A 21,743-nucleotide genomic window follows, 5' to 3' on the forward strand; every position below is an offset into this window, starting at 1 on the left:
AGAACGCCTCACTCTCGGTGTCTCGATTCAGCCCAGGGGGGCCTTTCTTCACGGGGAGGAAACGCATGGCATTCCCCAAACAGACCAGGCCTTGTCTGCCTCTCATGACGTCGAGTTCAGGAAGAAATGCCCGTCCCTGGCAGTCCATTGTTGGAGGGCAAGGCGTGAACCCACAGCTCCTGTGTAAACAGCTCCTGGCACCCCCGCACCAGGGCCTCGTGGCAGCAGGCACAATGGGCTGGTGTCAGCTTTCTCAAGGCCCGTGCTTTGTTCAGTTTTTATCAGAGCACCCGGGGGAGCTTAGCTGCGATAAGCCCCAGGAGTTAAAAAAGTTCTTGGGGCCAGCTCGCACTTCTCTTTGGAACTCCATGGGATGCAACAGCCCCTCCCCGACCTCGCACAGGCTGTGGACAGCCCATTGTCATTCTGACTGGAGATGTTTATCACATTTAGAATGACAATGGGCCGTCTGCCTTTAACATAACGTGCACTGCAAGTGAGTGTCTTTGAGGCGAGTGACTAGATTGTAGCAGAGGAGCTTAACGTGCGCCAGAGGTATGCTTCCTCACTGCTGATTAGCAAATGCCAGAAGACGACCTCATCCATGCACAGATTTACTAGTATTTTTCCGTTTCTAAATATAAATACAGACAAAGGAAACATAGTTTTCAGTCTGTATTTATATGTAGAAATCCGTAAAAACGGAAAACCGGGAGCCCTAATTGTAATGTACAATGCCAATAGCTCAAACTCTCTCAAATGCGAAACCTATTGCATTGCAAATGCTTGCTTTTAGTAATGGCCCTGGGGGTTGAGGTTCCCAGGGCCTAACAAGGCTCGGGCGGGGAGGCCACAGAACCCCCCCTCCTTTTAATTAAAATAAACTTCCCTGAGGGAGGTTGTCCCCAGGGCCTAAAGATGCTTAGGGAGGGGGGCCATGCGGCCCACTCCCCTTTAATGAAAATAAACTGCCCTGGGGGATGAGGTTTCCATGGACTAATAAGAGAGGAGGGCCACACAGTCCCCTCCCCCTTAACAAAAAAAAGGCCCTGGGGATGAGGTCCCAAGGGCCGTGGCACAGGACCAAATGCCGTATACAGTGTGGGGTTGACTGCCTTTGGCAGGGTTTGGCCACAGGCCAGGCCTTGTGGACAACCCCCCACCATGCACGAATACAACATATACAGTGTGGGGTTGGCTGTCTTCACGGGGTTGGTCATAGGGCCTGGCCACAAGACAGGCCTTATGGTCGTTCCCCCCCCACCCCCCCCCCTTCTGACTGCACATGTCCAAAGGCTGTGCGCATTGTGGGGTTGGCTGCATGTGGGGGTTTGGCTGCAGGCCAGGCCCTGCAGCCAACCCACCGCCACGCAAGGCCAAAAGCCACGCTCAGTGCGGGGTTGGAGTTGCATAAAGTAATTAAATATTATTTAACGTTTAAGAAAAAAAACTAGAAATTCACAAAAAAAAATCAGCCATTTATTAGAATTAAAGACATCCACCAACTATGGAGTTGCAGGTTTTAATTACTAGGAACTCATCACATTGAAACAGGATCTATAATTGTGTGGCTTTCCTGAAGAAGGCGTTGTATACGCCGAAACGCGCGTCGAGTTAAAGATATTGCCACTTTTCAACCTTTTATGTATACATATTGATTAAATGTAATGTGTTAAATATTGGGTTTCATTTTTTAAAGTTTTGTATAAATATCATTTGTTTGAATAATATGATAAGAAATTATTAAAATAGCAACAACTTTGAACATATTTTTTTCCGTCTTCCTTGGTTTTCTTATTGTCATAGATATTGTGTAATTTGTTTACTTTATTTATATTGCCTAGGAGTTTGTCATTGCCATGCTGGTAATCCCCACATTTAAGTGATCCAACAAAATTGAGTAGTGCATGTCTATATTAAGGGCTAATTAATCTGCTTTATTTTCCTTTTTTTAAAACATTTCTTTATTAAGATTTTACAGTTTTTCTCCCAGGGTATCAGCACAGTAAAAATGACCGATTAAACAAAGCAACAGAAATGCAAGGTTTAGTGGAGGGAAGCGGAGAACACAAAAACAATCAAATAATTAGGCAAAATACGAGGAGACCAACAACTGAAAAATAGACAATTAGCAAAAATAAAACTATTATGACAGCAGAGAATATATAACATAAATAAAACTTCCCATATTTTAATTATGCTTGACCAGTTTATACTAGCCTAGTGTTGAATTTTAATTCCTTGGTGATTTTCAGTCAATCTCATTCCTTCCATCTTATTATTGGAGCCCAGATATTCCGTCCCAACCGCTTCACGTTCTTCCCCTTCCTTTCATAAACCGCCCTCTCTAGTGTGTATATAGAGAGAAGCCGAGCCAACCATTGCTGAAAGGTAGGGGGGAAGAGGATCTAGCCAAGCAGAAGCAATATTGATCCTAAAAACGGCCATAGCAACAAAGAGGAATTGGTGAGCTGTCTCGTTTGGTCTCATGCTACGAATTCCTAGCAAGATTACTTCAGGGGTTAATATAATTTTTAACCCAAGTGAGCGGTCTATAAATTCCATAACTGATTCCAGTAACCCTTGCAGCTGAGGGCAAGATGCGAACATGTGCACCAAATCTGCTTCCATCCCCCCACATCTTGGACACATAATCCCCGATTGCCCACCCCACTGAGCTATTTTGGCTGGAGTATAATACAGAGAGAAAACAGTTCTAAAGTGTTGCGACTGGAGCCCGACAGAGCACAAAACCGTCTGGGCCAGCTCTAGAGATTTCCTAAGTGCGTCTGGAGCAGCCCCTACACGCTCAGCCCATTTACTCTCATGTTTAGTTAAGTTATCCTGCTAATCAGTTCATGATATATTAGCTTAATAGATCCCTTAGCACTGTGTTGCATGATGTCAATAATTGCATTGCTATTGAACCCGCTAGTGCCCCAATTGTTTTGCCAAAAAAACTACGCAGCTGTAAATATTAAAAAAATGACTCCTTTCCAGCACGAACTCCATCTGAATAACTCTAAATTGACGAAACCCTTCATTCCAAATTAAATCCCCAGCCTTTCGAACGCTCTTTATAGCCCATCCGGCCATAATCTCATCTGAGAAGATTTCCGGAAGGGTAGGATTTTTGTAGAGCACCGTATAATAATTAAGTCTCCCCAGACCGATCTTCTTTTTTAGGGCCACCCAGATCTTGTAGACCGATAACAAGGTCTTGAATTTTGTCCTCTTATAAAAGCTGGGCTCTGTAAATTTCCAAAAACAATTCTCAGCGTGTTCACCCAATAATAATTTGTATACATCTGGAAGCTCAATTTCGCCTTCAGTATCCCCGGGACATGACCCAACTAAAATCCCCATATATTGCAAAGCAGCTGCCCAATAATAACTACGGAAATCAGGAATTGAAAAACCCCCCTTTTCCCGTGGTAATGACATATACTCCTAGTTTTCCCGTGTGCCCAAACAAATCGATTAACTAAACCTTCCAAAATGATAAACCAGGATTTTTGAAATTCTAAAGGGATTGCCCTAAACAAATACAACATTTTTGGTAAAAACATCATCTTAATGATGTTACACCGTCACATAAGAGACAGATGAAGATTATTCAGCCTATCAAAGTCAAGCCTCGCCTTCCTAATTACAGGTTCGATATTTATAGCCACCAACTTTTCTAAGTCTGATGTGACCCTTATGCCTAGATATATTGCAGAGTCTGCAACACGAGTATCCTCGTAGTTAACAAACCGATTCTTTATTATTTGAGTCTTGGATCTGTTAAGTGCATATCCAGTTTATGTGCCAAACTCTAATGCAATTGACTCGACCGCTTCCAGTGCCGAGAGTGGATCTACGGTGACAATAGCCACATCGTCGGCATAGGCAAGGACTTTAGAATCAACCCCCTGACTTACAACTGGGCAAATTCCATCATTAAACTCAAATAACCTTATTAGGGGGTCCATATAGATATCAAATAGCAGGGGTGAGGACGGACACCCCTGTCGTATCCCTCTCTGTATTTTAAAAGGAAGAGTATAATTACCATTTAGGCTTAAGCGAGCCGTAGGTGCCACATATAACATTTTAATAGACTTAATAAACCCTTCCCCCAGCTGAAACCATCTCATCGATTCCCACAGGAAATCCCAGGAGACCCTATTGAATGCCTTCTCAGCATCTAATAACAGAGCAGCCATACGGTCTCCTGTGATCTCCGTCGCATCAAAGAGAGTGATCACCCGCTGTATGTGTTGTGTAGTTCCCCGACCCATTATAAACCTGTGTTGACAGGGGTGAATAGTTCTTTTTAAAATACCATTTAGTCGCGTAGCCAAAACGTTTGAGAAGATTTTTACATTGCTATTTAGTAATGTAATTGGACGACATGTGCCCGGCTCTCTAGAGGGTTGTTTTTTTGAAAAAAGATAAACGACATCTGCTCCCGCCCAGGATTCGGGGGCCAACCCACCCTTTTGGGCTAGCAACATAACTTCTATAAAGTCTGGTCCGATAGAGTCTTTAAAGATCTTATAAAATTCCAGCGGAATCTGATCCGGACCGACTGCTTTCCAGAAGGCAGATCCTGCAAAGCACCCCATATTTCCTCCGGGGAGAACACCTTCTCAAGTTCCTCCTTGTCTGCAAGGTCTACCTTCTGTATAGCTACCTTATCTAGAAATATAGATGCTGAAAAAAACAGCCTAAAAGTTTCTCGAATACCCAATGTGTCTGTTATTACCTTTCTGTTGCTATCATAGATTTCAGAAATCTCCCTAGCTACCATTTTTTGCCTAGCTCTTACAGCCAGAGTATGTCCCACCCGCTCTTTAAATTCATAGCAGTGCTCTTTTTTAGACAAATATATCTCAGCTGCTTTCTTAGCAAGATACTCTCCCGCCTCAGCCTTTTTTATAGCCAGCTGAGATAATATTCTGTCTAACGATCCTCCAGTGCAGATAGCGGTGGCTAAGGCTTCTTCAAGTTTATTTAATTCTTCCCGGACTAGCAGTTCCCAGAGTCTTTCCTTCTTTTGACGACGTAAACTGTAACTTATTGTTTCTCCTCTCACCCCCGCTTTAAAAGTATCCCAAACAATTTCGACACTAGTGCTCCCCCGATTAAAATCCCAGAATTCCTTGATCCACCCCTTCATGAATACAATATAATCAGGATCATATAGCAACCTCCGTTCAAAGGTCCATCCCAAATTTTCTTCTCTGTCGTCGTAAAATTCACTGACAAGATTAATGGGTTATGATCCGATAAAATACGAGGGTGCCTCTCTATGCCAGAATTAATGATAAATTGATTTGAAACAAAAAAATAATCCAATCGGGAAACTACCTTATGTGGGGCAGAAAAAAAAGTACTACCTGGATCAGAGGGTTTCAAATATGCCCATACATCGGTCAGACCATTGTTACGCACTAGATTAGTTAGGGCAGAACCAACCTTTCTTTTTTTTCCAGAGTACTTACTTCCTAGCAAACCCCATCGTATCCCCAAGCCATTATTATTAAAGTCCCCGCAAATGATAATCGGAGCCTGCCACATTGCCAGACTAGAATCCAAGGTTCTAGGAGTTTCGGATCGTCACATGTTGAGCCGTACACCGAACAAAGCGTAAATTTACAATTATTTAACAAGCATTCGATCACTACCCACCGATCTCATTGAGCTACGAACTTTCTGAGGACCCTGACATCCTTCCTTCGGGTAAAGATTGCCACCCCCGAGTTCAAGAACCCTGTGTCGTATATGCCAACAGTTTGAGCCCAAGTTGTTCCATTATACAAGCTCTACTGCCCTCTATGTGTGTCTCTTGTACACAAAGGAAGTCTACGCGTAAAGATTTCAGCCAAATTGCTGCCTTATTCCTCTTATTCTGGTCATTAAGCCCACAGGTATTCACTGTCAGAATCCGCAAACTCATGTCTTAAGATTTCTCAGTTCCATACAATAAATCCTTCTTACAATAAGTCTCTCAGACCCCGCCTTTTCATTCATACTCATTGTTGGAACCTCCTCAAATAACCAGACAAAGCCATCTTGAGTCCAGTTATGCTGCCCCTTCATTAGCCTCGCAAATCGAAATACCTCACACTGTGCTGAATCCACACCAACCCACTCAAGGTCACCCCGAGCCAGCCACCCCCCACCTCCCATACAGGCAATTAGGTCAAGCATGACCTAAGTGTGACCGAGAAGACTCCCCCCCCCCCCCCTCCTCCCAAGTGAGCCCCGATACCAAATACTTCCTATACCCGATGGATAGATCCTTAAGTCAATCTAAAAAAAAATAATAATAATAAACCCCAGCCCAACCCCCCAATTTTCAGCAAGAACCATGTCTCAGCAATAAGCAAACAGTACGTATCCTAAGACTACTTTCTTTATCCCCATGCCCTATAACCCATAGTACATTGCTAACCGAATAGTCACTAACCAAGCTAGACTTCATATACATTTTTACATTTATCCCCTTGGCGTGTGCATATACCGTCTTGAAGGAAACATCAGTCCTTCCCTGTATTTCCCCTTTCACTTTCTACTACATTGGCCAGGGCCCTCGCCCCTCGTGATTCAGTTAGTTCTGTGAGAAACTCCTGGGCTTTTATCGCAGAAAAAAAACATTCTAGCCCTCCCCTTGTGGATAACCTTGACCCGTGCAGGGAAGAGCAAAAAGGCTTCACAACCCGCTCCCTGAAATGGGGTGATCATCTGGCGTAACCATCTCTACTCGAACGTTGTGTGGCAAAAATCCGGCCGAGCAAAGAAGGTATGACCCTCTGATGATTTTTTTTTTTTTTTTTTAATCGGGTCTAGCTCGGTCTATAATTGCCTGCCTTAGCAAAAAATTGCCAATGAAGATTAATATCGCCCTCGGTCCTTCCCCTTGATTTTTAGACTGAGGTCTCCTAAACATTGGATAGCGATGTACCCGCTACACTTCCATCTCCCAGTTCCAGTGGGACAAGTCTGGAAAAGCACCCTTCAGTAACTTCACAACGAAGGTCAGAATGTTCTCTCCCTCCACATTTTCCTCAAGGCCGAGCAGCCGGACATTGTTTCGACGCTGCCGGTTCTCGAAGTCCTCGAGTTTCCAGTCTACATCCCGTGCTTGTTTTTCCTGTGCAGCTTTAAATATATGCAGTTTCTCCACCTCCTCCTCCACGGCAACAGTTCGAGTTTCTACATGTGTTATCCTTTCAGACATGTCAGAGCATAGCTTCTTCGTTTTGCGGATTGCCCCTTGAAGCTTCTTAGTAGCGAGTTGTGACCTTTTGCTTTCCTGCCTGGCCTCGCCCTGCATTTAAGAGTCACGTACAGTAGCTCCAATGTTGGAGATGGAGATATACTGCTAGTGTTGTTAGTTCTAACTGTGCCTCCTAATTCAGACCCACTGCCAGTGCAGGCTGTCAATGTTGAAGCAGAATAATCCCATTTGAGCCGTCTGCTAGCTAAATCCGAAGATCTGCCTTCTGTCCTGACCCGTCGCCTAGATGTCATAGACTGGTTGTGATGCCTCTTCTGCGTGGCCGGAGACTAATTCACTGAAACACTCTTGCGATGATTCCTGCTCACTAATCTGAGATGTGTCGGAATCATCATTCAGTGAAAATAAATTGTCACCCTCTGGGGAAAGCAAGGGGGCACTTGACCAAGTAGAGATAGTCCCTTGATCGTCCAGCTCACAAGAGGTGCTGATCATATTTCCGGCCTGGATCTCCAGAGTTACCGTATTTGGGTGAGTTTGTGCAGATATTTCCAAATGACCTTGGACTGACTGCGAGGCTGTACCCTCAGCATCTAAAATCGTATCAACTATTACTGCATTATTACAAGAACCACTTTCACCCGTACTTTTCTCTTCGCCCTTACCCAAGCTGTCAATATGGGCGTTCACTGTGCAGGCCATTGTCGACGGGCTCGCCCCCTCCGATGTCAGAATTAAATGCAATTCATCTGCCCCATTTCCTGCGGGTTGCCTCATTCTATTTGAATCCGAGCTCAGCTCAATGCTATCTCCTCTCTGAAGCAGAAAATCGAAGGAAGAACTAGCAGGTCCAGAATGCATCTGGGCGGCAGTAGGAAGAACTGTCTTCTGCATGCACTGAGCCGGGTCCCCCGCCTGTGGAGCAGCTTCGGTTCCCAGGGGCAGGATCAGAATAGGAGGCCAAACAGGTAAGCTCATATTGCTTGCAGGGACTACCGCTATAGTGCTTGACATCTAAAATGCCTCCATTACTGATGGCTGGCGCAGAGTATTCTCGCCGGTTGTAGCCGTCCGTAATCTTGTCCCCCTGGCCACACCAACATCGAGCGTTTTGCTCACCTCACCTCTCTTTTTTGGAACGCTGCGCCGTGTCTGCCCGGGGTTAGTTCCAGAGTCCAGGGAGGCAGAGTCCGAAGCCCCCGAATGTTCTTTCCTTTCTTTGGTCTCTCTAGCTGCCTCTTTCAAGTCTTTTGGATCCTTAGCGCTTTTACCCTCTTTCACGGCACCTTGATCTTTCAGAGTTTGTTGTTTTTGGGGCCATTCTTGTTCGAAACCAGCGTTGGAGAGGCACAATAATCCGTTGCATAATCCGTGAAATCAATGAAAGCTGCATGCCACCGTGAAAACCCACGTGAGAGCTGTGCTGAAAGTACAGGTAATCCGGTAAAAACATCCAACCACTCGGAGTTTCATTAGAACCAACAGCCACTAGAGTCATTGGGATCATGGCATTCTCGGAGCAAATCCAGCGAGGCATATCCTTTTGGAGTTATTCGTCCATTCTCAGTGGGGACTCACAGGGGTGAGGAAGGTCAGCGCTGTCTTCCGTGGCGTCAGTCAGCAGCCATCTTGCTTCCGGGGTCCCAGCGATTCTATATTAAGGGCCAAATAATCTGCTTTCTTTTCCAAAGACAAAAACTTCTGGTCAGCTTATCAACTTGCCTGAAGGGGAACCACGTGTGGTCAAAGGCAAAATCTTTGTGCCTGTAGGCTTGCACCTATTCCTGTGAGCCAAACTGTGGTCTGACCTCTTGCATCATGTAGGCCTGTCCACTACCGAATCAGTCCGGGACCTGAGCAACTAGGACCTCCAGGTACTAGAGACCTCCATTTCAGTGACAGATGTCATTAACCCTAAACCTAGAGTCAGGTCTACCTCCTTGGATCCAGTAAGCTCACTGTCTAAACTCCGAAACAGTGTCCCTTTGTAATGCACAATCTTAGTTACACTAGGTTACTGCTTGCAAATGCATTTGCTTCCTTTCTTTTGAAGTGTTTGTTGTTAAGTCAATGTTCGTAACCCTAGTTTTCACAAAGTATCTCGGGTTAAATGGGAGAATTGCAGCCCTTGATTTTATAGTGTTGTTTTCACGATTGTTAGCGACTGCAAATATACGTTTGCGAACACTGCTGAACCACGCCAATGTTTTTGAAATTGAATTTTGGCGTTTTATATTTAGAGCTGTGATGATATTTACGATCCCTCAAGTGAATACCATAGTTTTTACAACTTCATTGTGCTACATTACAATTTTAATTGAGTTTGTTGTACTTTGTATTATTTTATTCCAATTTTCTACTGTAAATGATATTTTATATTTTGAGACTTTTTTATTTTTATAAATTATGTACTTACAACTCTTACTGGACCATCACACTCTAACCCAAACTGTTATTGTATTGTACTGCACCTAGACTCACCCAACACCACCTCCCTTGAGCTAAACACAGGCTACAAGTCTTTGTCTACACAAGAGTCAAGGAGGTCACCTATCCATCAAAGAATACGTAACTAGCATCCTGGTTACTGAGAAACACCAGCCAGCTGATCTTTAGTAGTCCCCATTTAATGAAATTAAATCAAGGATGCACCATCCACATATCAAATATGGTTCACACTGTCAAGTATGGCGCCAGTCCACCAGCAATGAACTTTTGTATCTGAAATTCAATGTCAGTTACTAAGCATAGCAAGATTCACAGCACTGTAGAGAAAGTACTTGACTCTTAACACTATTAAAACGTGAGCAAAATGAATACTTTGGGGAGTCTTATACAACATGCACTGTGTGCAAACTAAAGTGGTTATCAGGGGGCCAGACTGAAATTAGAACCAGGACGCAAATGGTCTCCTAAACCATTAATCCAGTCTTTTATTAGATTTAAGTAATGTTTAATTAACCTAGGGACAGGCATCGAAAAAGTCTGTTGTGCGATTGAACTTTTTTCTTAATCGTCCAACAAATCCTCAAAGGAAGGAAACATTTTAAAAATAAAATCAATAAAGTGTCTGATTTCTACCATCAGAGCTCTAGACACACTGATGGGAAATTCTTAATTAATGTTCACTTTTTCTAGAGGCTTTAATTACATCTCTATCGTAGTGAACAGCATTACCACTGTTTTATCCACAGGCTCTTCAGAATCTTTATGGCTCACGTTTCTAGTTTGGATAAATTGGATTGGAAATATTTCCTCTTCTTGTCAATTGTCTCGAGGCTATTGAAGATGGTCTGCCAGAGACCATTATTTCTGAACCTGTGGAACAGTGGGTTAAAAGATTAGGCTCAATTTGGGTCTAAAGCCATGAACCAGTCAAAGGAATAGCCTGGGTGATTGGAACAAGGGCTAAATAAACTTTATAAACAGAAGGGCCTGCTTCTATTGTTAGACAAAGACATCCACCAAAAAGAAAATGCAAACGTGTTACGGCTAATGCGGTAACCACAATCAAATCACAGTATTAGGAGTTTAAGTCTCTACAGTGGAGACCAAGAAAAGGCTGTAGATCAAATGGACAGAGGCAAATGCAGAATGGATGGGTCCAATGAACCTTAGCAGTTGCCAAAGTTTACAATTCAGTAACTACAAAATTCTCACTGTAAGTTATTAAACATATCTGGCTGCTTAACAGGTCAAGAGCTGTTGAAAGATCTGCAAAGCATACCCAACAAATGAGTTTCCATTCCATCTTCATTCTTTGTCTTCTCGGAGGGCAGCTCTGGAAATTAAACAAAGAATACAAAAATTAACTGTGGTACGTTAAACAAAGTTACAAGAGCCCTTGAGAGGCAGCCGCCCTCATCAGCCCAGTGTTTTCCACTTGGCTACTACTCCTCACCAGACCTCAGTAGTTAAAGCATCATTAACATTTCATAGAAGTTAAACGTTTCTGTGCCCATTCTCCCAATGGCCAACCACATTTGTCCCCACTCATGTGGTGAGGCTACCGATGACTAGTTAAGACAACACAAGTCTCTAAAAAGTCCCTAAAAAGTCCCTAAAACAGGGTGAGCTTAAACCAGTAAGTTAATTCCACTAATGGGATAGCTATATCTGCATCTATAGGATCAGTGACTACCACAGGGTCTACTCACAAGTAATTGCATCTGCCAGGGAGACTATCTGTTACTTCAAGTGCATCCGGTACAACCACAAAACTCAGAACATTTCCAATTTAGAGCAGCTCTCTAGGACTGCCTAAAGCAACTATTAGCTTCACTATCCATTCCATATTGCATTCCATTTTCAAAGGTATCAAACCAGAAATATCAGTAATACGAGGAGAATTACCCATATCCGCTAATACAAAGTCACAAACAATGCACTATTTACATGTTGCCTGTAGAATTCTGCTTTGCTGCTCCTGGATCCATTTTCTCTTTGCTCTGATCATTCACGCACAGACTACTGTAATGGAATCTACCTGAAACTTTTCACCAAGATTATAACCAAACTTCATGTTTGCAGTCATGCTGCTGGTCTCATCCTTGTCCCAAAAAGTATAGTTCAACACCTTTGCACGTAGGTGGCCCTGCATGGACTCTCAGTCAAACAAAAGGTCGAATTCAAGAGGTTTGGGTACCCAAATATTCAAAAAGTAAATATTTGTATAGTGCAGCACGGTCACTCATAGGGATATCTGGGCGCTGAGGTTGCCACATCTCTGTCGAAGAGCCATGTCTTAATCCGCTTTCTACGGTCCGCCAGGGAGGGTACTGATCGGAGGTGGTGGGGCAGATCGTCCCAGGTCTTGGCAGCAATATAGGAGAATGAGTGCCCCACGCTGCAATGTTTGCGGGGAGTGTGTGCGAGGGCAAGTGAGGCGGAGCGCAGGTGTCTTGGGGGCAGGCGGTAGTTCAGTTGATGATTGATGTAGGAAGGTCCTTGGTTGTGTACAGCCTTATGTGCGTGTTTGAGGATCTTAAACTGGCATCTCTTCTGGATGGAAAGCCAGTAAAAGTCACTTAGGTGAGGGGTGATGTGGGTCCATTTGGGGAGGTCCAGGATGAGTCTGGCTGCGAACTTCTGTATGGTCTGGAGTCTCTTGAGAAGTTTGGTGGAAATTCCGGCGTAGAGAGCGCTGCCATAGTTGAGGTGGTTGGTGACAAGGGCCTGTGTGTCGGTGTTGGAAAGTGGATTATTGGTAGGGGCAAATGTAGGTCTGCCACTGGCAATAAGGCCAGTAACACAGTATAGGGCTCAGAATAGGTCTTAGAAAACTATTCCCACGCTCAACCCTTGGTAGCTTGGCTGCAAGCAGGCAGGCTTAACTTCAAAGACAGGTATGTAAAGCATTTAAAATCACCATTTCAGTAAATAATTAAGACACAATGCATAATAAAAATCCAACACCAATTTATAAAAATAAGAAATTTTTTTTTGTTTAAAATGACTGCAAAACGGTAAAAATCCAATGTAGGGAACCGGAGATATGCATTTTCAAAGATTTTACATTATATAGCACCTAGACACTTATAGCACCATATTGGGATATCTGGTTGCGATAGACCGGCTCGAAGTCAAAGTTTCAGGCCGATCACGATGGAGCCCTGAGCAGCTACCCCTCGCAGTAGGTCCCAGTCACAGTTTTTACCTTCGGACTTAGAAACATTTCTTGAGCTTTTTCTCGTGGGGTCCCTCGATGCACTTCACCAGGCTGGATTCAGTGAGGGTTCGGCGGCCTCGGATTTCTTCTACTCCCGGTCAAACTCTGGAAGTCAGACCTACGGAGCTTTCAGCGGGACGAACCTGAATGGCTTGGCCGGCTCGCAGTTGAAGGCAGGCAGCTTGGCTGGCCAGGTTGAGTCAGTGCCCCTATGGAGCTTTTTTCCAAAGTTGCTCCAAAGTTCTCCGAAGTTCTGGAACTTCTTCCTGAAGTTCCCCAAAGGGTCTCAAAGTGTCTCAAACTCACTCCAAGGGTCTGGAAGCTCCAAGATGGTCCTTGAAAGTTGAGGACTTCAGTTGCCACAATCCACTTGGACAAAACCCTTATAAATCCATTGGTAGGTCTCCAGGTTGAGGATACTTGGTGGTGATGTTCCAGGTGAGCTCAGTTAACCTGTAGCTTGCAGGGAGTCCACTCTTTAGTTCTTTTGCAGCAAGGTAATCCACAGGGCTGTAGCTTCAGCTGGTGCAGTCTTCAGAGGGCAGGCCTTAGAATTTGCACCCCAACTTCTCAGCAGTCTTGCTTTCTTAAGTTTCAAGCAGACTCTGCCCCTCTCAGATACTTATTCAAAGTTCTCTGGGTCAAGCAGGCGGTCACTCATGACCAATGGGAGCAGGGCAACTCCCCAAGGATATTACCACATCCTCTAGAGTGTGGCATTATTTTGTCCCAGAGTGCACCAAATCTTCCAAATTCATAATGGCTGATTTTCCAGCAGGGAGGTAAGAGCTGGCTAAACACACCCCTAGGATGACTACTTTCCATAGCCTCTCCCCCTTGCATCTGCTCATTCTTTCCTTAATCCTAGCTCTGGCTTTGGGTCAAGAGTAGAGTAGTAAATGACACTGAGGCCGTACCCTTCCCTTTGAAGACCATGGTTTACGACTTCTCCCCCTGCTGCCCCTGCTCTGGCATTCCTGTGTAGCAGAACACTGCCCTCTCAGCAGAGCTGGTTAACCCCAGGGGCTCTTTATCACCTCTTCAAGGCAGACTAGCTAATCCACTTAACTCTGACCAATCAGGACAGACCACTTGAAGGCTGAATCTGGACTTACAAACAAGAGAGTCTTATAACTTCTTGTCTATACATTTTAGGAGACATTCATCAATATAATATTGTTTGATTCATCAATATCATTCTGGGAACTCTTTGAATGGAAGTTAAATCATTCTCCTATCAGAAGTTATTAGTTAATAACTTCTTGCCATGTTAACCTATGTGGCATGGGATTCGCAATGGGAAAAATGACTTGGGCCATTTTTCCAGCACTAGGACTTATAAAAACATATTTTGTAAGTACTTCGCTTATATCTACAGGACCCCAACCCCACGGGACAACTAGGGGAGACTTTAAAGGCTCTAAATCTGTAGAAATATTGCAGATCTTCCCTTCACAGTGCTCCTAGCATCAAAGTCAAATTTGGGTAGCACTTTATCACTATGTGGGGAGTGAAATGTGAAATTTCACTTAACCCAGGGCATATAATACTCATTTTATTAGGGTATACCTTATAAATATTCCTTGCCCCACCCACCCCTGGGACACCCAGGGGAGACCCTGGGTGTTCCAAATATGCCAAAACATTGTAGGTTATCGCTTTTAAGTGCCCAAACACCAAAGTCTAATTTGGGCACAATTTACTTTTTAAAAGCAGTCCTGCCACCCAGGGCTACTTTTAAACTGCCTTCAGGCTTCAGCAGTGCACACATGCAAGTGCAGAAAAAGCTGCTGGACTCTAAACTGCCATTCCCTATTGTGGACTAGGGACTTCTAGGTAGTTTTAATCCCCCTGTCCTATTATTTAATGGGGTTTGCCAATCAAACCAGTACTCTTCAGCAAAAAGATGGGGGGGGGGCCCAGGGCACAGGATGACTTTGCAACAGTTGGTCTTACTAGTGTTGATTGGGACCCATCTGAAGATTCTGCGGAGCATGCGCAGGATGTAGAAACATTGGAAGGAGACTGCATTTAGTTGACGTTTCATGGTTAGTTGGCTGTTGACGTGGATGCCGAGGTTGCGTGTACGTCTGTCAGTGTTGGTCTAAGTTCTACTGGCCACCAGCTGTGGTCCCACGTGGAGGTGTCTTTTCCAAAGAGCAGTACTTCTGTTTTGTAGGAGTTGAATTTGAGGTAGCGGTCTCTCATCCATTTGGCTATTTCGGTCAAGGCGTTGCAGAAGTTGCTTTTGGTGTTGGAGGGGTCCTGGGTGAGTCATCGGCGTAGAAGATTATGTTGAGTAAGTGGGAGCTGACGATGTCTAAAAGAGGGGTCATGTAGATGTTGAACATAGTGATGCAGAGAGGGTCATGTCGATGTTGAACATGGTAGGACTGAGGGATGATACTTGGGCCACTCCGTATACGATGCCCTTGGGAGCAGAGGTGAAGGATGTAGGTGGATGCTCTGTGTGTGTCCTGAGAGGTATGAGGTGATCCACTTGCAGGCGTGTTGCTGTATGCCGATGTTGTGGAGTCCGTGGATGAGGATGTGGCTGGAGACGCGGTTGAATGATGCAGAGAGGTGGAGGATGATCAGGGCCGCAGTTTCTCCCCAGTAGAGGAGGCTTTTGATGTCGCCTGTGGCAACGATCAGCACACTATCAGTGATGTGACTGGCTTGGAATGCAGATTGTGAGGCATCAATTAGGTGGTTTCGTTCTAGGTAGTCTGTGAGTTGTTTGTTGATGGCTAGCTCGATTACTTCGGCTGGGTATGGGAGCAGGGAGATGCGTTGGTAATTTATGAGGTCGGTGGGATTGGCAGAGGGCTTCTTTAGGAGGGGTCTGACCTGTGTGTTTCTATCCATTTGGGAAGGTTGCTGTGAAGATGGCGGCGTTGAGGATGCTGGTGAGTTATGTGCAGATTATGTTGGCTCCAAGGTTGAAGAAATAGTGGGGGGTAGGATGACATGATGTTTGTGGTGGTCTGGGAATACAGTGTAGACTAGGTTATCGTTCGGCTGGTGATCGTAGGTTGGTTCAGCTTGTCGAGGCCAAGCATGGTGGGTTGGGAGTCAAAGTTGTTGCAGATGGTGACAATCTTGCTGTGGAAGTAGTCCCTTCATGTTGTTTGCCGCGGTGTCGATGTGGTTAGTGATGGCTGTTCTGGCCTCCTTGATGCGCAGGTGGTAGTCGCTGAGGGCTGCTTTGTGAGTGGCTCTGTTGGAGGGGTCCTTGGTGATTCACCATCACTTCTTGAGCTGGTGACATTTCTGCTTGGTAGTGCTAAACTCTGGGGTATACAAGGCGGCTTTGTCTTGAGGTTGTGTTGGTTTTTGCTGGCTTCAGCGGAGCTACTCTTTTGGCACATTTGTTGATCCAGGAAGAGAAGTTGTGGATGGCCTGGTGAAGATCTGCTGACGTTTTGGGTGGTGTGGAGCTGAGTGTCTGAGTCCAATAGGTCTATGTTACCTTGCCCCGCTACGGTGAGTAGAGCAGTGGTGCTTGGTTAAGGTGTGCTGGGCGTTGGAGTTTGTAAAGTTGAAGATGGTGTGGTGGATCTGATGGGTCTGTCCTTGCCACACTGATGCGATTCATTTATTTTTTGATGCAAGCATAAGCCACAAAATAAACTAAAACAATATGCTGATGACTAAGTAAAGTCATACGCTTGAACCAAAATAGAATAAAAAAAAATATTACCACTGTATATAATATTAATAGAACAGCATGGGTGCTTCCTGGCAGGTAGATGTAGTTATAAAAGCTATGTTTAGTTTTATTGCACATCACAGGGAAATAGGACTTTCAAACACACAAAAAAAATGGATTTTGGCTTTAAATTACTGCATCTGGAGTTATAGTTTAAACACACAAGAAGGCAAAAATTAAAGGATACAAAATGGAAAGAATGGATTGGCAGAGTATAATATTGTCGCACCAGAACAGCGACTCAAGTCAATGCTACGGAAATTACAGCGCTCCCCCCGCATAGCTTGCAGCTGTGTGCGGCGGGAACTGGAGGCAGTGAGAAGCACTGAGGCGTTGCGACCTGTGCTTTTGTGATTTCTGTTCTTTTTGGCGGCCCGCTCTGTGCAGCACCTCCCAGCTGAGGGCACTGAGCTCTCAAACGCCACTCCGCTGCCGTCCTCATGTGGACCGGTAAGTTATAGTGGCTTATACCGGGCGCGGCTGGTGACTGCGGGTGCTGCTGCTGTTGTGGGCATTGGGGGCGTTGTGAGGCTGGGTCTCTTGAACGGCCTGTGGAGAGAGCGACGGCAGACCACCTGCTGCAGAATTCCAGTTTCCGCGTCTTTGTTTTTGCTGTAGCAGCAGGAGGAGCAGGAGAAGGACTTGAGGAGCTGCAGGAGCTTTGTTGAACCACCGCATCTGCGGTAATTGGCAGGGGCAAGCAGCGAGTGTGCCAGCAGTAGATTTTCCGGCACCCACACAGTCCTTCACGGTCTTTCACGGAACGGTATTCTCTGGCACTACAGAGGGTGCAGGGTTTGAAAGTCGGCTCCGGTTCCTCATATCCCCCACAGCTGACCGCTGAGGACTGCGCCGAGTGTAGAGGTTTCGTAGAGGTTTTGTCTTTCTTCGTCTTTACAGCCCGACGGCAGTTGCAGAGTGATGGTTCCAGTGCTTTGTGCTTCGCAGGCAGAGAGGCAGATAAGTGCGGCTAAGTACAGAGAAGTGCAGCGGTGTGGCTCTAACAAGCAGGCTGGGCTGAGAAAATACGGGAAAGTGCCGCATGAGAATTTTTCAAGTATTGAAACCCAAGAAAATCAAGTGTGGACTACGGTAGGAGAGAGATAGGAGGGCGGCATTACCGGTGAGTCTAATACTGATTAAAAAGTAAGACTTTATCTCACTCACCTTGCAGTGTTCACCGGGTTCACCATGGGGCTCGTTGTTTGACTTTGGCGGGCTGATCTTTTGCCAATCTGCTGTTGGGGTGTTGAACGCTGCAGGACCCTGGAGGTAGCACAACTCACCCGGTTCTCTCGCTGTACCATTGCCGAGGGTGACGGCTGATACGGTCATCAGGGACAGCATTGACCATCGTCCCCTGGGCAGCGCACACCTCTATCGTCACCATAAAGGGCTTAAAACATAGCGGCGCCTCTCGTAGCTAGGAGGAGGCAGGGCTGGGCCAGGGCTCTAACATCGCCACCTACATATATGATTACTCCGTTTTGGTGACTACACACCGCTACAGAAGGCAGGTGAGGAAAACTGGATCCCCGCAAAAGGAAGTAAAATTGGTGACTCAAATCAGTTGGGTTATTTTGATTCGCAACTTGCCCTCTTTTCCAAACAGTACATTGCGGCTGAACTTATACATCCAGAGGGTTGTTGACTTGGTTGTCTATTATTGTGCAGTTTAAGGCCGATCCTGTTGGGATTTTGTCCCCGAATCGCAATGACTAAAGAGAGAATCAAACCAGACAATGTGGGAGGGAGCCTAAAAGGGACACTGGATGCTTTCTTTATCAGGGCAGAATCATGCTTGGATCAAGAAATTCGCTCTGCCAAAAGACGACTTTCCTTGGACTCCAACACAGCCCAGAAAAGACTGTCCATGGGGGGTTTAGCCAAGACAGAGAATCCGAAGGCTGTTACCCCGAAAAATTCAGACACGGTTATTACTTCCCACAGATCGGCAGAGAAAGCCTGCGCTGAGGCAGGAGTAATTATGTCACCTACCAAGGAAATGACATCTGTAATTGTAATAAATGGCGGGGAGGAGGAGGAATTGGGCCAATCCATGTTGGCATCTACGTCATCATCAAGGGGGAAAGGAGCAGGGGGAAAGGAGCGGGGAAAAAGGGGGCGGAGAGGGCAGAAGCACCAGAGCCCTGTGGGCTGCCACCTATGGAACCCGCAGAGGTTGTAACACGATCCAAAAGGGCGCGCTTAGATCAACACATGTCTAGTAGAGATGTCATGTCCGTAAGTGTCCCCACAGCCTCAGCCAAGAGCGCACAAGGGGGAGGGAGAGGACGAAATAAGAATACCAGAAATGTGAATAAGAAAGAACCATTAAAGGAGGATAGGCCCAAAGGGACACCAGAAGCCACAGGCTTCTCGCAGTGTTCTAAATGCAGAGGGATGGATTTGGGCAATGAGGAGGACTCACCATTATGGTTAAGATTGGAATTATTAATCACTAACCAACTAGCACCCCTCTACACGAAAATTAGCGCGCTCGAAGAAAATATGGCCAGATTGGCAGCACAGTGGACGGGCCCATCCACATTAGTCACCCCCCGACCCATAGCAGCTCAGGATATGGACACCCGAGGTAGTGAGGGCACGGAGGAGTACCACAGGGGGACCTACCGCAGAGAGAGAGGAATAGTACCCATTCAGGTAGTGCGCAAGCAGCACACCCGGGGACTGGCAGAAACGAAGACACCAGAAGGAAGGAGAGCGTTCATCCCACTAGGAAGGAAGGGCATATGATGCCACAACAAAGTGGGACAACAGGAAAGAGGGCTCAGGGGACCAGGGGGATGGGACTGGTGCAATTGTAGTGAATGAGCCAGTAGGGAGCAAGTTTGTCAAGGGCACGACGAATTTGCCTGTTATGGATCTTCTTCCCGCCGCGAGCCCTTATACTATAGTTCTGACAGGGGTTCCTGCTTCTACTGAAATCTGTGAAGAAACACCCCAGATGTTAATCAACAAGGCAGCACATATTGCGAGCTGACCATGGCAAACTGGCTGACCGCGTTAAAAGTACGGAACTTAAGCTGGTGGCACTGGAGCCAGCCCAGACGGCGACAGAGGCCTCGCTGGGTGACTTGTCGCGCAGAGTGCAACTGCTTGAGAAGAGGGCGGAAGGGCGCAATAGGCGCAATAATGTACGGGTGGTAGGCCTGCCCGAAAGTATCGAAGGGGACGACATGGTCAGCTATCTTGAAAAGTGGCTGCGAGAGGTGGTGGCGCCGGAGGGCTTATCGCAGTTCTACACCCTTGAAAGAGCCCATCGAGTGCCGGCCCGCCAGCCGGCTTGGGGCCGCCCCCCCGAGGCCGGTGGTCGCACGCCTGCTGCATTTCAAGGATCACGACCTTATCCTGCGGAATGCCCGGACGTCTGGCCCCTACAGAGTTGACAATGCTCTAGTCTCTCTTTACCCTGACTATTCCCAAGAGGTTCAGCGGAGTCGCTTTTCTTTCATGGCAATTAAGAAGGCCCTACGAGCGGAGGGGATCCAGTATGCCCTGTTCTTTCCGGCTCGATTGAAGGTGATGGCAAATGGGACTGCTCATTTCTTTGATGCACCATACGATGCATGGCACTGGTTGGAACAGTACCTCGAGGGTGGGGGCAGTGCTGGGCGGAGGGACTCGGAGGCTGGGACCCAGCCGAAGCCTCGCCGGGACCGCCGACACAGGAAGCGTGTGGTGAGCAGACGATCTCCATCGCATTCTCAGACGGAGTTAGAGAGGCAGGCGGCTTTACAGGCGGTTTCCGTCATATCTGGAGCGGCGGCTGCGACCTCGGTAGCGGATTCGGGATCCCGGTGGAGTTCTGAGGAGGAGGAGTCGGAGGAGTCGGTGAACTCAGAGAGCCAGTGGACACTTACCGGAGGTCACACCGGGCACCGCGGATGGAATGCTGGACGAGTGAGGCAGTCTAACTATGAACTGCATACAGTACAGGGTGGCGAGCCTATCGATGCTTTGTGGACCGGTGAGGGGCGAGTATGGTTCTGCTGATGATGTTGGAGGGCATAGTTCTTGGGTTGAGTGGGGGGGCGGGGTGGAGGGGGGGCCGCTGGGGGCGGGACGCTGCCAGGAGGAGGGGACTTTGACTCGAGGCCGACATACAGACTAGTTTGTTGGGACTGCTGTCCAGCCCGTGCTGGGTCACCGCCTCTACCTCACACATATTGTGAGACTCTGGTAGCTACCAGGGTACTTTCTTGTTAGATTGGTGTTTGGATGGGTAACTGTGGTTTAGAGCCTGTTCTGAGGATGGGAGGGATCTGGGTTTGTTGGGGATGGTTTGTGTGTGGCGGGGGGGATTTTCAGTGTGCCCGCTAAGCTGCTTAGGACTGTGTTCTGTGGAATACTTCCATATGGCGACCCGACCTGAATTGAAGTGTATCACTTGGAATGTGCGAGGGCTGAACTCCATGAGAAAACGTTATAAAGTACATGCATATTTGGTCCGCAGGGGGATACAGGTGGCCATTTTGCAGGAGACACATGTGGATCGGGCTGAGGGGCTGGCGTTGCAGAAGATATGGAGGGGACAGTTATTTTACACTACCTTTTCTGCTTTTGCTAGAGGGGCCTTGATTTGGGTACGCTCCGGGGTTCCTTTCCAACCTACGGCCACACTGGTGGATCCGGAGGGGAGGTTTGTGGTGGAGTCTGGTCGGTTGGATGGCAGGGACGTGACCTTCTGCAGTATCTATGCCCCGAACTCTGACTACACTGCATTCTTTGCACGGCTCTCTGGGAGGCTGGCGTCCTTTTTGGTTGGCACGGTGTTTCTTGGGGGGGACTTTAACTCAGTCACTGATGTGGAACTGGATCGCTCTCACCCCCGCTGGCTCAGTCAGCAGTGCACAGAGTGGCCAAGGTAAGACGGGACTGGCAGGCAGCCTGGGGACTTGTGGATGCTTGACGGGTGCATCACCCGTCTGACAGGGACTATTCATTCTACTGTGTGCCGCACGACCTACATGTTCGGCTGGATGGCTTCTTGTGTACCCCGGGAGCCCTGGAACTTACGTGCCATAGCGAGTATCTGGCAAAGACACTCTCAGACCACAATCCCTGTTTGATAACGGTCCTCTGGTCGCAGCCGTTGCAAGTGATTCCGACCT

The 21,743-nt window shown here is 46.7% G+C and overlaps 1 protein-coding gene across 1 annotated transcript in view; it reads right to left on the reverse strand.

Moving 5' to 3' along the window:
- The window catches only part of ARL6IP6 (ARF like GTPase 6 interacting protein 6), a 214,283-nt gene that overhangs the window by 50,164 nt on the left and 142,376 nt on the right, over positions 1-21,743 (reverse strand). The window contains exon 2 of the mRNA XM_085645534.1: positions 10,956-11,009. Within this exon, the coding sequence (XP_085501660.1) occupies positions 10,956-11,009 (54 nt within the window). The remainder of the gene's footprint in view (positions 1-10,955; positions 11,010-21,743) is intronic.

Source organism: Triturus cristatus, chromosome 3_1 (genome assembly GCF_964204655.1).
Source record: "Triturus cristatus chromosome 3_1, aTriCri1.1, whole genome shotgun sequence".
Taxonomy (NCBI): domain Eukaryota; kingdom Metazoa; phylum Chordata; class Amphibia; order Caudata; family Salamandridae; genus Triturus; species Triturus cristatus.